Source organism: Mustela erminea, chromosome 5, assembly GCF_009829155.1.
Source record: "Mustela erminea isolate mMusErm1 chromosome 5, mMusErm1.Pri, whole genome shotgun sequence".
Classification (NCBI taxonomy): Eukaryota; Metazoa; Chordata; class Mammalia; order Carnivora; family Mustelidae; genus Mustela; species Mustela erminea.
Window position 1 is genome coordinate 144,654,740 of NC_045618.1, and position 12,591 is coordinate 144,667,330.

At 58.3% G+C, this 12,591-nt stretch overlaps 1 protein-coding gene across 4 annotated transcripts in view; it reads right to left on the reverse strand.

Moving 5' to 3' along the window:
* Positions 1-12,591, reverse strand: part of CDC42BPB (CDC42 binding protein kinase beta) — a 96,940-nt gene that overhangs the window by 9,798 nt on the left and 74,551 nt on the right. For 3 of the 4 annotated variants that reach the window (XM_032345369.1, XM_032345368.1, XM_032345371.1), the window contains exons 22-30: positions 9,776-9,865; positions 9,359-9,436; positions 7,478-7,583; positions 6,472-6,608; positions 5,826-5,965; positions 4,635-4,716; positions 3,442-3,658; positions 3,193-3,255; positions 1,419-2,015 (exon numbers count right to left, since the gene is read on the reverse strand). In XM_032345369.1, coding sequence (XP_032201260.1) covers positions 1,419-2,015; positions 3,193-3,255; positions 3,442-3,658; positions 4,635-4,716; positions 5,826-5,965; positions 6,472-6,608; positions 7,478-7,583; positions 9,359-9,436; positions 9,776-9,865 — 1,510 coding nt within the window. The remainder of the gene's footprint in view (positions 1-1,418; positions 2,016-3,192; positions 3,256-3,441; positions 3,659-4,634; positions 4,717-5,825; positions 5,966-6,471; positions 6,609-7,477; positions 7,584-9,358; positions 9,437-9,775; positions 9,866-12,591) is intronic. The other variant, XM_032345370.1, reaches the window with a different exon arrangement.

A 12,591-nucleotide genomic window follows, 5' to 3' on the forward strand; every position in this document is an offset into this window, starting at 1 on the left:
AAGCTTGCTGGTAAACTGAGACATCGTTGTTTAAAGGAGACTGTAAATGAAACCATCAACACCGGTGGCGAGAGGACGGGCCGGGGAGCCTGACGGATGTGCGTCCGAGCCCGGCTCCACCGTGTGGCCCACGTGGGACCGCCCGTGCCTCCCTACGTCACTGCGACGGGCGAGGACCCCCGCGAATGCGCAGCGCGGGCGTGGAACAAGGAGGCAACAGAGCTCGCGTTCTCCGGCCCGAACTCAGCGAGTCGTTTCTCGCCCGCTCACAAACGGAAGTGGGGTGTGTGGTGTGCACGCAGGGGGAGTGGGAACCAGGAGGGCCAACACAGGAGCATGAGGTGCGCGGGCCAGCCACACAGCCAGGATGCCAAAAACATCACACGCAGTGACCTTTCCACAATAAACTTCTCAAAACTTAGGGTTCAGGAGAAGACCCTGACGGGCAGGGCTGCCGCATGGCTCTGAGGCCGCTCCTGTCCAGGCTGCCCATGAGGACGATGGGGTGCAGCAAGGAAGGGACCCGGCCAGCCATCACCTGCCTGCCTGTCTGCCGCCCTGGCTGGGGACTGACTGAGCTGGGGAATGTGCAGAGGCCCGGAGAGCCGAAGGCTGGTGGGTCATCTCAATGGCCCAGTGTCCCTGTCCAACACCTCTGGGGACTCTGCCAGCTTGGCGAGGCTGGCCATGAGGCACACAGGTTATCCTTTTAGGTAATTAAGGAAAAACAGGACCCCCACCTCCCACCCTGTCCCCATCCGCTCAACATCAGCATGTGCCCTGTGACCCGTCTCCCCACTCCCTGCTCTCCGCCCGACCTGCTGCTTCTCTGACTTGGGCTACACTGAGCACATGATCTGAGCCGTAGAGTCTGCTGAGAGCGCCCAGACAGCAGGCTGTGTGGGACGTGTCCCCACAGAGCCAACTCGGGGCCCTGACTCACTGGGCTCGGGCCTTAGAGACTCCTGTCCGGGGACCCCGTTCCGCAGGCCACTGAAAGTGGCAAACAAGGGGCCACGGCTCCCAGCAGTTCCACGGGCATCTCTGTCCCAGCAGGAGCTAACCTGCACTCTGGAGCTGCGGTGTCTTCTGGTACCTAAACCCTCTAGCTTGAGTTTATAAATCCTGCCCATCCGCGTTCTTCAGCGGAGGGGCCCCTGCGAAGCCCTGGTGCTCCGGGGGAGACAGGCGCCGCCAGCAGGAGGCTGGCGCAGCAAGAGGGACACCCCCACCTCCCACTGCAGTCAGGAGCACACCATCTCCTGAAGAAACGCAGGGGCCCGCCACCCCCACCCCGGGGCCCCTCTAACTGCTCAGCTGAGGGACCGAGACACAAACCAAAGCGAACTAGAACGCATGCTGACTGTCGAGGTGACGAGCGGCAACAGGGATATGGCAACAGAAAAACATATACATACTACAGGCAACAGGCGCCGCAGGCCACATGAGCTCCTGCATGCGTGACCTCCGACCTTGTGGGTCCACGTACAGTCCCATGTGGCTGAAGCAAAGCAGGTACTCCTCGCTTTTGAGCTCCACAGCACAAAGGGCATCAAAAGACTGCTGTGAGAGGAACGTAAGCGAGGGGTCATTGGGATTTACCAGGGTTAGAGCCTGCCCGTCCCCCTGGGGGCTCAGCAGAGAGAACCCAGACGGGTAGCCAACACACAGCTTGTCCTTGAGCGCGGCCATCCACTGCACAGTGCCGGGGGCCACGATTTCATTGACCTTCCTGTGGAAAGGCCTAGTTCTCTGGACCTCATAGCAAAGGACCAGGCGCTTCACAGCCGCGAACAGGCAGGTGGAGGAGCTCTTCCTCAGTGTCGCGGTTGCGATGAGCTGGCAGCCTTTTGTTTCTGGAAGCTTGACGTCTGCGCTGCTTTCTGCCCCATCGAAAGCAGACCACGGACAGAGATGGACGTGGTGGTTCCGGCCGCAGAGGAGGACGGCAACCTTCTCTTTGGGAGCAAGCTCGATCTGGTGGACTTTCTTGTAGTCAGCAACACGGACGATCACTGCGGGAATGGAACAGCGGAATCACAGCAGCTCAGGAGCGCCTGTGCGAGAGCGCCAGGAACCTTGCCGTCGGCTCCCTGCCCTGCCAACCACCTGCCCTGCCAACCAGCTCTAGAACACGCTCGAGAATGTGCCTCCGACCCTGCCAACCTCAGGGTCGTGCAGATGCCAGGGCAGCGCCCTCCTTCAGGAGCACCCAGGGGCCACCCCAATCTCACACTCCCCTGCCTCCATGGTACCAGCACCCCAAATCCCCGCTGCCCAGGTTGGGAGATGCCAAGCACACTGCAGCCTCGGGGGGTGGATGTGGATCTCCCGGTTTATCCCCGAAGGTAAGAACCCTCAGGTTGCACATGGGGAGCAAAGGTCTGTCTCCAACCTCACTGGACCCTCAGATAAACTGTCTGAAAGCAGCCACCCCCAAATTAACCTGCTATCCCCAACACCCTAACTGGTATAGGACCTGCATTAAGGGCTCTCTGAGCAGAGCCTTTGGTCTGGAATCTGAGGGACCAGCAGCCCTGGGCGCGGGCTGGCAGGAGCCACTGCTGGTGACTCGTGTTCCCACCAGGCTCAGCAGGAAGGGAACGCTGGCCACCACGGAGCAGCTCCTCATTTCTGGGGGATGTGCCCAGAGCCCGGCCCAGGGGCCAGGCCAGTTCTAATCTGCCTGCGTTTCTCTCCTGAGACACAGGATGGTGAAGAGAGGAGACGGGGCTACTTTGCATTTTCTTGCTGGCGAGAAGGAAATACCCCACTTGAAGCAGAGGAAGGAAAATTTCAGGAAGTCATCAGCACACTGAGGAGTTCAGTAAATCATCTTCCTTTTAGGAGGCTCTCCCTGTCCCCATCTCCCCCCTCAGTCCTGTCCTCCACGAGCTCAGTGGGCGCAGGAAGCCACTTGCCACCCCACCCGTGATGCCGGTGGGTCTCCGTGCTCTGCTGAACCTGCAGGTAGAGCCTAGCCCCGACTCCGAGGCACCAGGGGATGTGCCACACACATCTGCTGAACATCTGTCTTATCTGCCGCAGGTGACGTTTCTCAGCTGTTCACCCTTCCCTTTGTTTACGGAATCCACACGTCCCGAAGACGTCTTTGCTCCGGGGTTCCTGCTCCTCCTCCCGCACCCGTGCGTGCGAACCAGGGAGGGCAGACAGTGGCTCCTGGGCACTCACCATCGCGGGTCACCTCTATGACGTACAGTCCTTCTTCTAGGCCGACCACGATCCTGTCCCCATCTGTCACGGCAGGAGGAGTAAGAACAGCACACGGACGTCAGTACTATTGACACACAGCGTTCTCAGAGCAGACACAGGCACTCAGTTCCCGCAGACACCACGCAGATCAGGCCCCACAGGCACCGCGGACACGCTCCACTGTCCCCCGCATCACGGGCATGGCCCCGCACGGCACCGGGCACGCACCAATGACGGCGGCGCTCAGGACAGCCTTGATAAGAGGCAGCGTGCTGTCGTAGGCCTCCTGCGGGACGTGCACGACCTGGTTCTTCAAGCGGTTCTTGTGAAGGATGGACTGCAGTCCTTCCAGAATCCCAACCCACTTCCTCTTCTCGTTCTCATTTTCTGTCAGAATGAGCAGTGAGCTGGTCTTAGAAGGTGTCCCTAAAAGAGAAGCTGTCACCTTCGTGACAAAGAAAAGAGCCGTAAGACAACCAAAGCACGGCACACAGATGCCCACAGCCTGGCCCTGACGCCCCGCGCTCGAGGCCTCGCTGCCCTGTACTGACAAGGGTGTCGGCAGAGTCCCGGTTCCGGGTGCCCATGGAGACTGTGAGGGGCTCTGCTGCCATGAACAGGTGCCCCGCATCCCTTCCTTGTCCGACTGTGCTTTTGCCAACACTGATGGAGCAAGTCCACTTCAAAACGATTTCCTGAATGATCTTCCTATACTTAACATAACGGGAAAGACAGACTTGCCCGCACATGCTGGGACTGTCCCCCGAGCCTGTCCAGGAGCCTGGGCGTCATGGGCTGCTGCTGCAGGTCAGCTTTAAGCACACGAGGATGGCAGTTCTCTATACTGCACAGGTGGGGCAGTTTCTAGGTAGGTAGGTGAGTTCAGTTAAGAGGATTCATTTTGCGGTCAGTGAAAATTCTCCTGTGTTTATGAAAAGTCCCAGTGGAGGGGTGGGGGTGATTCTTTCCTTAACCCACAATGGCTCAGAGGCTTCCTAATGCCACACCACCTAATAGGAACTCTGCGGGGGGAACGCTCCACCTCGGCCAACAAACATGCTGCCGGGAAACACCCACTGATTCCTGCCGTTTGCTCCCGCTGAGGACCAGTAAGTCCCAGGGAGGGGAGCTGTGGGGGCACATTCCACTCATACAGGACCACGAGGTGGCTCCCAGCATCAGGCACGCTGTGACTGCACAGACAGACCAGGTGGGGTGCGGGCGGGAAGGCAGTGCGGGTGACATGGGGGAGACGGGGCCCTGGACAGGAGGGACCCCAACACAAGGGAAGGCAGCTGCAGCGAGGTATCTGCTGGGCTCTTGCTACGGCACACTGAAGTGCTCCGAGGAATGGTTCCATCTTAAGCAGGGGATTCCTTTTTTAGGGTTAACGAGACTTCTCTAAGGAACAGAAAACATACCCTGAATATACACGGGATATCTCGGCGGGAAGCGTGTATGACGTCTGAGGCCAGGACCGAGCTCACCGAGAACTCCTCATCTCTGGTGAGAAATGAACACTTGGAACATCAGGAAGAAACACACAGCCAGGCCTGACCCCACCCCGCTGTGCTACAAACCTCCCGAGAGAGGACACTTCCATGGCTCTACATATAGCGTCGGCCCCTCGCTTCCAGCGTGGTGAGGAAGCACTTATGCTGACCAAGCCCGCAGACCGGAGGACCCCGTCGGTGTTCCAGTAACAAGGGGCGTGTGAGAGTAAAAACCCTTTTGTTCCCTGAGCCACATGGTTCTGCCAGATGCTTCCAGCCACAGACACATCGCTGATTTAGCCCAGACCTGGCTACAATCAAGTGGCCGCTTGGTGCCGGCTTCTAAGGGAAGGGAGGCAACCCGTGCCAAGAGCCGCGTGAGCCCCATGTTGACTGAATCCCGGGCTCCGCCTGCCACCACACCCGCGGCTGCCAGCCCGTGGGCTCTTGTCCACCAGGCCAGGGTCTACCTGTGCCCAGTGATGGACAGGCAGGATCGCCCGGGGATGTGGAGGTGACCCAGCCACATGGCTGTCCCTGGAGCCGTTGTCGGGGGCACCTGCCGCAGCTAGGGCCACACAAGCCCCGGGGCGGAGACTGAGGCGCCGGGCTCTTGCCCAGGGCAGCTGCCGACAGGCAGACGAGAACCCTAACCCCGTGCTGAGCGTGTGCCTTCTAGAACTGCTCTGTCCTCACAACCTCTCCGACCTGATCGTGCAGTCATGCCCGCTTTACAAGTGGGGAAACGCACAGCTGGACGCTACCCCTAGGAGAAGCAGGAGGGAGCGACAGAGAGCGCTCTGCTGCCCCATCCGTCCGTTAGACGCCAGAGGGCAGGTGGGGAGAGATGCCATGCTTGAGGGAGGGGGTCACGCGGCAGAGCCCTGGGCTCCAGATTTCTGTCACTGAGAGAACGTGCAGGTGCCGATGCCTTGGGCTGGGCAACATGTTTCTGGGGAATCTCCTAGTTGTTCTTGGGGGCAGGTGCTCTTCTTACGTTAAATACCTATGTGCCAAATTGTTGAGTGCAAGAATACCCACAGGGAAGTTTCTAGCATGCGGGTCAAGCACCTGTTTACAGAAGTGTGTGATGACCAAGACAGAACGCACAGAACAGACCTGAGGTCCAGGACCTGGCTGGCGACAACGCCAGGCTGGGTGGACTTTCCCTCTGGCAGGTCGTAGAGAAAGAGCTTGCAGTCACAGACCACTGCGTAAGCCCGCTGCCATCCCTTCTTCACCCCGGTAGGCTTCGGGACCTATGGGCAACAGTGAGAACATTCCACCGCGTCGGAAAGGCCAGGCCCGGGCCCCAGGAGCCTCCTTGCCAAGGCTTCCCGTCCAGCTGCTGCATGGTTGGCCTACTTCTCCAGGAACAGCTGCCCCCATGACTCGGGGCACGACTAGGGAGGGGTCCACGCAGGATAAAAGGTGATGCAGGGGACCAAGTGGGGAACTCGGCAAACAGGTGTGTCCACACCACACACAGAGCATCTTGGAATGCTGTAGCTCTGAGGCCGTCTGGACCCAGCACTCAGCTCTGGAACCCTGTCTTTAAGTGACTGAAAGTCAGGAGAGGATGTTCTGGGGTCCTCAGAACCCAGGCCTGAATGCCAGAGGGGAGGCCTCCCAGGACCAGCACAGAGACTTCACAAAGCAACGAAGGTCGTCCGGAGAGCGCTGCGGCGGACGGTGGGCCATCACGCCCAAGACAGGGACAGAGGAACTGACGCGCGCACCCTCCCCTGCTCTCCGCATGTCCTACCTTGACGTAGCCCTTGTAGGCTGTTCCTATGCCCCTCTGCACATCCACGCCCAGAGGCCGCTTGGACTGCTCAGGAGGGATGGGGCACACCTGGGGCGCGCTCTCTCTGCAGGATACGTGGCACGCGAACGAGCACACTGGGAAGATGAAGGCGCTGCCGTCAGAACCTGCTTCCTCCACGCAGAAGCCACAGGAGGGCGCGTGCTGCACATGGGGCCATGCGGTAATCCCCACATGTCATGGGAACGGCCTGGACCCCCCGGCAGAGCGACTGGTTTCTGGAACAGAAGCCCTGGGACTCTGGCACCAAGCGGCCCCGCGTATGCACGTGGGAGTCCTGACAGGGCGTGAGGGCCAGCGCGGACGGGCGGCCGCAGAGCTGTGCACGCTGCTCCCTCAGGCAGCTGGGCCTCAGTCCCCACAGCTCCGTCCCCAGATCACCCGCAGAGGAAGCCACCTGCGGGTGTGTGACAGAACAGTGGCTTCAAGGACAGACAGGGGGTCCTGGCAGCCGATCTGAAGGCCTGCCATGAACAAAGGAGGTGGCTTCTGCGGCCAGGTAGAAGCACAAAAAGCTGCTTTTGCAGAGCAGCAGCTAGGACTTCAGCGGGCTGCTTGTCAGTGACACGGGCCATCCCACTGCCCCGAGGCGGCCACGCTGACAGACTGAGTGAGGTACACGGCACCCAGGCACCAAGGCCAACCATGATGCCAGGAGAGACAGAACACCCCCGCCTACCCTCAGTGACAGGACGGGAGAGGAGTGAAGTTGTTTAGTCTCTGCTCTTCCTTTCTGGAAGGCCCGCCGACATTTCATTTCACAGTAAACAACAGCCCACAGGCAACCTGGGTCCCTGTGGCCCTGTGGTCTCCCGAAGTTCAACTAAGCATTTATACAACTAGAGAGAGCATCTGCCCTGGCCGGCTCACCACTGGCCCGTGTGCACTGTTCCCCGACCCAACAGTGCACCCAGGCCCGCTCGGGCACCCCGCGGTCGCCACTCACCCTCGCAGGCGTAGCCCTGCCGGATCAGGCCCACCATCAGGGACGTGCAGTGGCTGCACTGTGTGGGGCTGGAGAAGGACTTGATGCTGAACTGGTGAGCTTTTGGCTGGAGGAAGAACATCAGCAAGGTGAGACCCAGGCTGTGAGCAGGGACCGGTCTGCTGCGGTCACCCGGACAGCCTTGGGCATGACCCTGAGAAGCTGCAGGGACCGGTCTGCTGCGGTCACACGGACAGCCTTGGGCATGACCCTGAGAAGCTGCAGGGACCAGTCTGCTGCGATCACACGGACAGCCTTGGGCATGACCCTGAGAAGCTGCAGGGACCGGTCTGCTGAGGTCACCCGGACAGCCTTGGGCATGACCCTGAGAAGCTGCAGGGACCGGTCTGCTGCGGTCACACGGACAGCCTTGGGCATGACCCTGAGAAGCTGCAGGGACCAGTCTGCTGCGATCACACGGACAGCCTTGGGCATGACCCTGAGAAGCTGCAGGGACCGGTCTGCTGCGGTCACACGGACAGCCTTGGGCATGACCCTGAGAAGCTGCAGGGACCGGTCTGCTGCGATCACACGGACAGCCTTGGGCATGACCCTGAGAAGCTGAGAATGTGCAGTTTCACTCTGACGTGTACATGTGCCTTCCTGGTGTTAAATGAAGAGCAGAGCCGACCACCCGCCTCCCAAGCTCGAGCCAGAACAGAAGTCAGCACACGCCTCCCCTGGGGCGCGGCCCTGCTCCCAGAAACGGGGGCTCGGCAGGGGTGCGCTGGCACTGCGCCTGGCCTCCTGGGGGCCGCCACCCAGGGCTGCACATGCATGTGAGACCCACAGTCGCGCAAGAAACCCACAGCAGCCCTGTTCCCGAGAGCAAGGGCGTGGACAGACAGCCGGCCCTTGTCAGGGGGGCGGGTGCACCACAGGATCCGCCACGGGGGACAGAGCGTGAGGCCGAACAAAGGAGCAAGCTGGAAGCCCGCAGAACTTAGAGTGTGTAAAGCTCCAGAAGAAAGGGTTATTACTCGGGGACACAAATGCCACAGGACCACGGGTAAGAAGCAAGGGAGTGGGCAACACAAAATCCAGAGGCCAGAGCCCCCGACCCTACAGGCATCTAAACCCAAAGCCTAACAAAACCAAGTATCTAGCTGGCCCACTGTCTCTGGCTGAGGCCGTGGCTTGTTTGAGGGGAATGAAGCGTCTGAGGGCATCGGGCCACGTGCTTGCTAAGCCGGACACTTCGGGCCTCCTCACAAGAGCCCGGAGCCACGCAGCCCTCCACACACACTCCGGGGAAGGACGAGGTACCGAACTGCGCTCTGGGCGCTCTTCTGCTTACTCTGGGGAAAACACCCTTCCACGAACCACATGGTTCTCTCCCATTCCAAGTGCAGACAGACGGATGGATGTCAGCCGGAAGGAGCGTGGCGGACACGTGACCAGAGTGGTCACTGCTAGAGAAGGAACTGTGGTCTGGGCGATGAAGAGGAGACTGATTCTGAAATTTCCCAGTTAACACGCAAGCCTGTGTCATTCACTGGTTGAATTAAGGAGACGCCTGGGTGGCTCAGGTGGTTAAGCGTCTGCCTTTGCCTCAGGTCATGATCTCAGGTCCTGGGATCGAGTCCTGCTTCAGGCCCCTGCTCGGCGGGGAGCCTGCTTCCCCTCTACCCCTCCATCGCTTGTGCTCTCTCACACACTCTCTCAAGAAAATAAATTCTTAAAAAATGAGAGGTAAGGTCCTGATACTTCGTGGACCACACTGCTCACGGCAAGCCATTACTAGACACCAGGGTCTCACTGCGCACACAGAAACAGTCTTATTTATACAAAGTTATCTCCTAAAACTGAGAAGGAGGCACAGGTGCAAAGCCAGGCCCCTACCTTTGGTCCGGCCAGAGCGAGGGGCTGCGTGGTGGGCAGCGGCACGGCGGGTGGCCTCTGTGTGGCCCGAGCCATGTCCTGGGGACAAGCAGGGAGAGTGAGCATCCTCTGAGCTCGCGACTGCTCTTACATGTCACACCCTGCTTGGGCTTCATTTCTCTCTAGAACTGATTAATAACGAGCAGCATTTTTCATCCCTGCATTGTTGCGACATCTGTCAGAGCAGGCCTCATCCGGCGGGTAATCGGACGATGACGGAGACCCGAGCTGGGCTCGACAGCTGGCAGAGGGTCCTGCTACAGGCTGAGTGGCAGGCCTGGGGGCCACCCTGGCGTGAGCACGGCCCTGCCTATCAAGGACACAGGCGAGGAGGGGACCCCAGGGCTCGCAGGGGGGTAACAGGGTAACACTGCTTACTTCCTGCTGTTCTGTGCTTGCGGCCACGGAAACTGATGGGGACACCTCTGGCTTTGGAGCCTGTGTCTCTTGCTCTCCAGCTGAGCCGCTCTGTAAAGACAAAGGCAGAGACACAGTGGGAAAGAAAGAACTTCCGCAGACGTTGGACTCTGACTGCTGGGTCTGTCCCCCTGGAGACCCAAAGTCCCACCTAGGCCCAGACGCCGGTCATGTCCCATCAGAGCCCACTTCACTCACAGCTGTGCTGCCTTCCCTGAGGACCACTGCCCTTGGCACTCTGAGACCGGAGAGGCGACCGGGGCACTGTGTGGTCTGACAAGTCAAGGTTATCCCCAAGGCCAGAGGCCACCTTCCTCACCTCCACCCGCAGCCCTGACCACCTGTTCTCCCTGCCACCCTCCATTTAAGGGGCAGGAGCTGGACACCGCCGACCCCCTCTTCTCGTTCAGAAGTTACTTTTTCTATACCTGGTATCGTTAAGCTAAAGGAGTCCAGTACTTTTTAACCTCATTTCGGGGGCCAAGAAGAAATTACAATGTCAGTAAGGGTGTGGGGCCTATGACCCAGAAGTAAGAATTTCCTTGAAAGTTTTACAACACGGGAAGGCAATGTTTTGTTCTAAGAACTCAAGATTCCCAAGTTAATTTCCCAAGAAGCTGAAGCTTTGAATCTAATTTGAAGCTTTTTTTAAAACCACCTAAAAAGGACCTCATTTTGAGTGTTCCTGAAATTGTTTCCTCACGAAGGGCGGTGACTATTTGCATAGACATGAGTAAAGCACATACATGTGCTCCATAAGCATGAGCACTGTGACATGGAGGTGGCTGGTGGGTTCTTATGGGAGCAGGTTATAGCTTTATCTAGCGTTGCACACTGAGATCCCAGTGACGCAAACCAGGAAACACTTCCTAAAAGTTGGAATGAGCGAGGTTCCTGTATCAGGAGCTGAATTCAGACAGGAAGGTATGTGAGCTCATGAACACACATGACCATGCACTGCACTATTTAAACCTGTTAGCAAATTCAGCAGGGAAATGTTCTGTGAATTAGCTAAACATCAAAGTACAAACTCAGTGGGGCGCCTGGGTGCCTCAGTGGGTTAAAGCATCTGCCTTCGGCTCAGGTCATGATCCCAGGGTCCTGGGATCGAGCCCCGCATCGGGCTCTCTGCTCTGAGGGGAGCCTGCTTCCTCCTCTCTCTCTGCCTGCCTCGCTGCCTACTTGTGATCGCTGTCAAATAAATAAATAAATAAATAAAATCTTAAAAAAAAAAAAAAAAATACAAACTAAGCGAATTTCTCCCATAAATGAGGTGTGGTACGCGCATTAGAGTCCGCATCTAGACAAACGAAGTCAAAGGGCACGAGGTAACTGAATTTCAGCCCCAGGATGGCCTGGCTAGTCTCCCTTGTTGGGGAGTCCAAACATGGGAATGAGGAATGAGGAGCCGTCCACATCTGAGGGCAGCTGGGGACACAGGGAGGGCGGTGGGGGGCCAGCACGGGCAGTGGCTTACTTCTTCCTGAGAGGCTGGCAGAAGAAGTGGGGAGGAGGCAGAGTCATTGGTTGCGACAGATGGCGGTGTGGGGGGGAATGGGAAACATCAAAATACACAGACTCTGTCACTGCTGTAACCAACACTATAGTATTTAACGATGTGTTTGTACAGAGAAAGCAAGGTAGAAACTTCTAGAAGATGGTTCTCAGGTCTGGAAACACCTGACAAACCCAGACTCTGACCAAAGATTTTTTCTTTCCATCAATGAGTGTCCTTCGTCCTCAAACCACAGAGGGAAGGAGGGGCTAAGGCCCAACAGGAGATCCGGCTGCTGGATACAGAGGCCTCCGTCCAGGTCCGCGATGGGACCACCTCCCCAAGGACCACTCCTCTTGCCCCAATCCTGCAGAAAAGCCTCGGTTCTCCAGGCCACCTCCACCCGGTGAGGACGGCAGGCCTCAGTCTCTGGGGACGTGCCTGGCGTTCCCGCGATGGGAGACACACGGGCCTCACGAGGCTGCATGTTTCTGAAGGAACCAGCTTGTAGCGACCAGATAAAGCTATCTGCTTCTTAAAACTGAGGACTTCAGGGAAAAGACAAACATCAACAGTTTGGTTAAGAAATCATTCTTTTTTTTTTTTTTAAAGACTTATTTATTTCACAGTGATCACAAGTAGGCGGTGGGGGGCGGGGGGGGAGTAGTCTCCCTGAGCAGAGACCCTGATGCGGGACTCGATCCCAGGACCCTGGGATCATGACCTGAGCCGAAGGCAGAGGTTTAACCCACTGAGCCCCCCAGGCACCCCTCTAAGACACTATTCTGACAGGTGAACAGAAGCAGGTATGAGCCAGGGTGGCAGGAGTAATACAAACCTGCGGGATTTGGTCATAACCGACCCCAGGTAAGGACTGCCACCAGACACCAGCCTGCTGGCGCACAGCTGGCCAGCGGCCATCCCGAAGGCCCAGTGCGGACGAAGGTGGGGTGGGCTCTGGCAGATACCACCTCACCCTGATGACGAGGCCTGGCATCACCAAGCCTACACGGGAAGTACCCCAGCATCACCAGTACACACAGGGGAAGTACCCAACGTCTCCTGGGCAGAATCCGTGTCCAAATGTGCAACCCCCCTCCAATCGTGAGGGCTATCAGACAAATCAGAACACAGGGCATTCCGCAGGGCAGCTGGCATGGCTACTACAGAAATGCCAACGTTATCACGCTGGGGTGGGGGAGAAGTGGGAGCCGCTGTTCCAGATCCAAGCCCCATGTGTCCTATGGGCTTTGGCTGGATGCGGACCAGGGGAGGCCAGGCA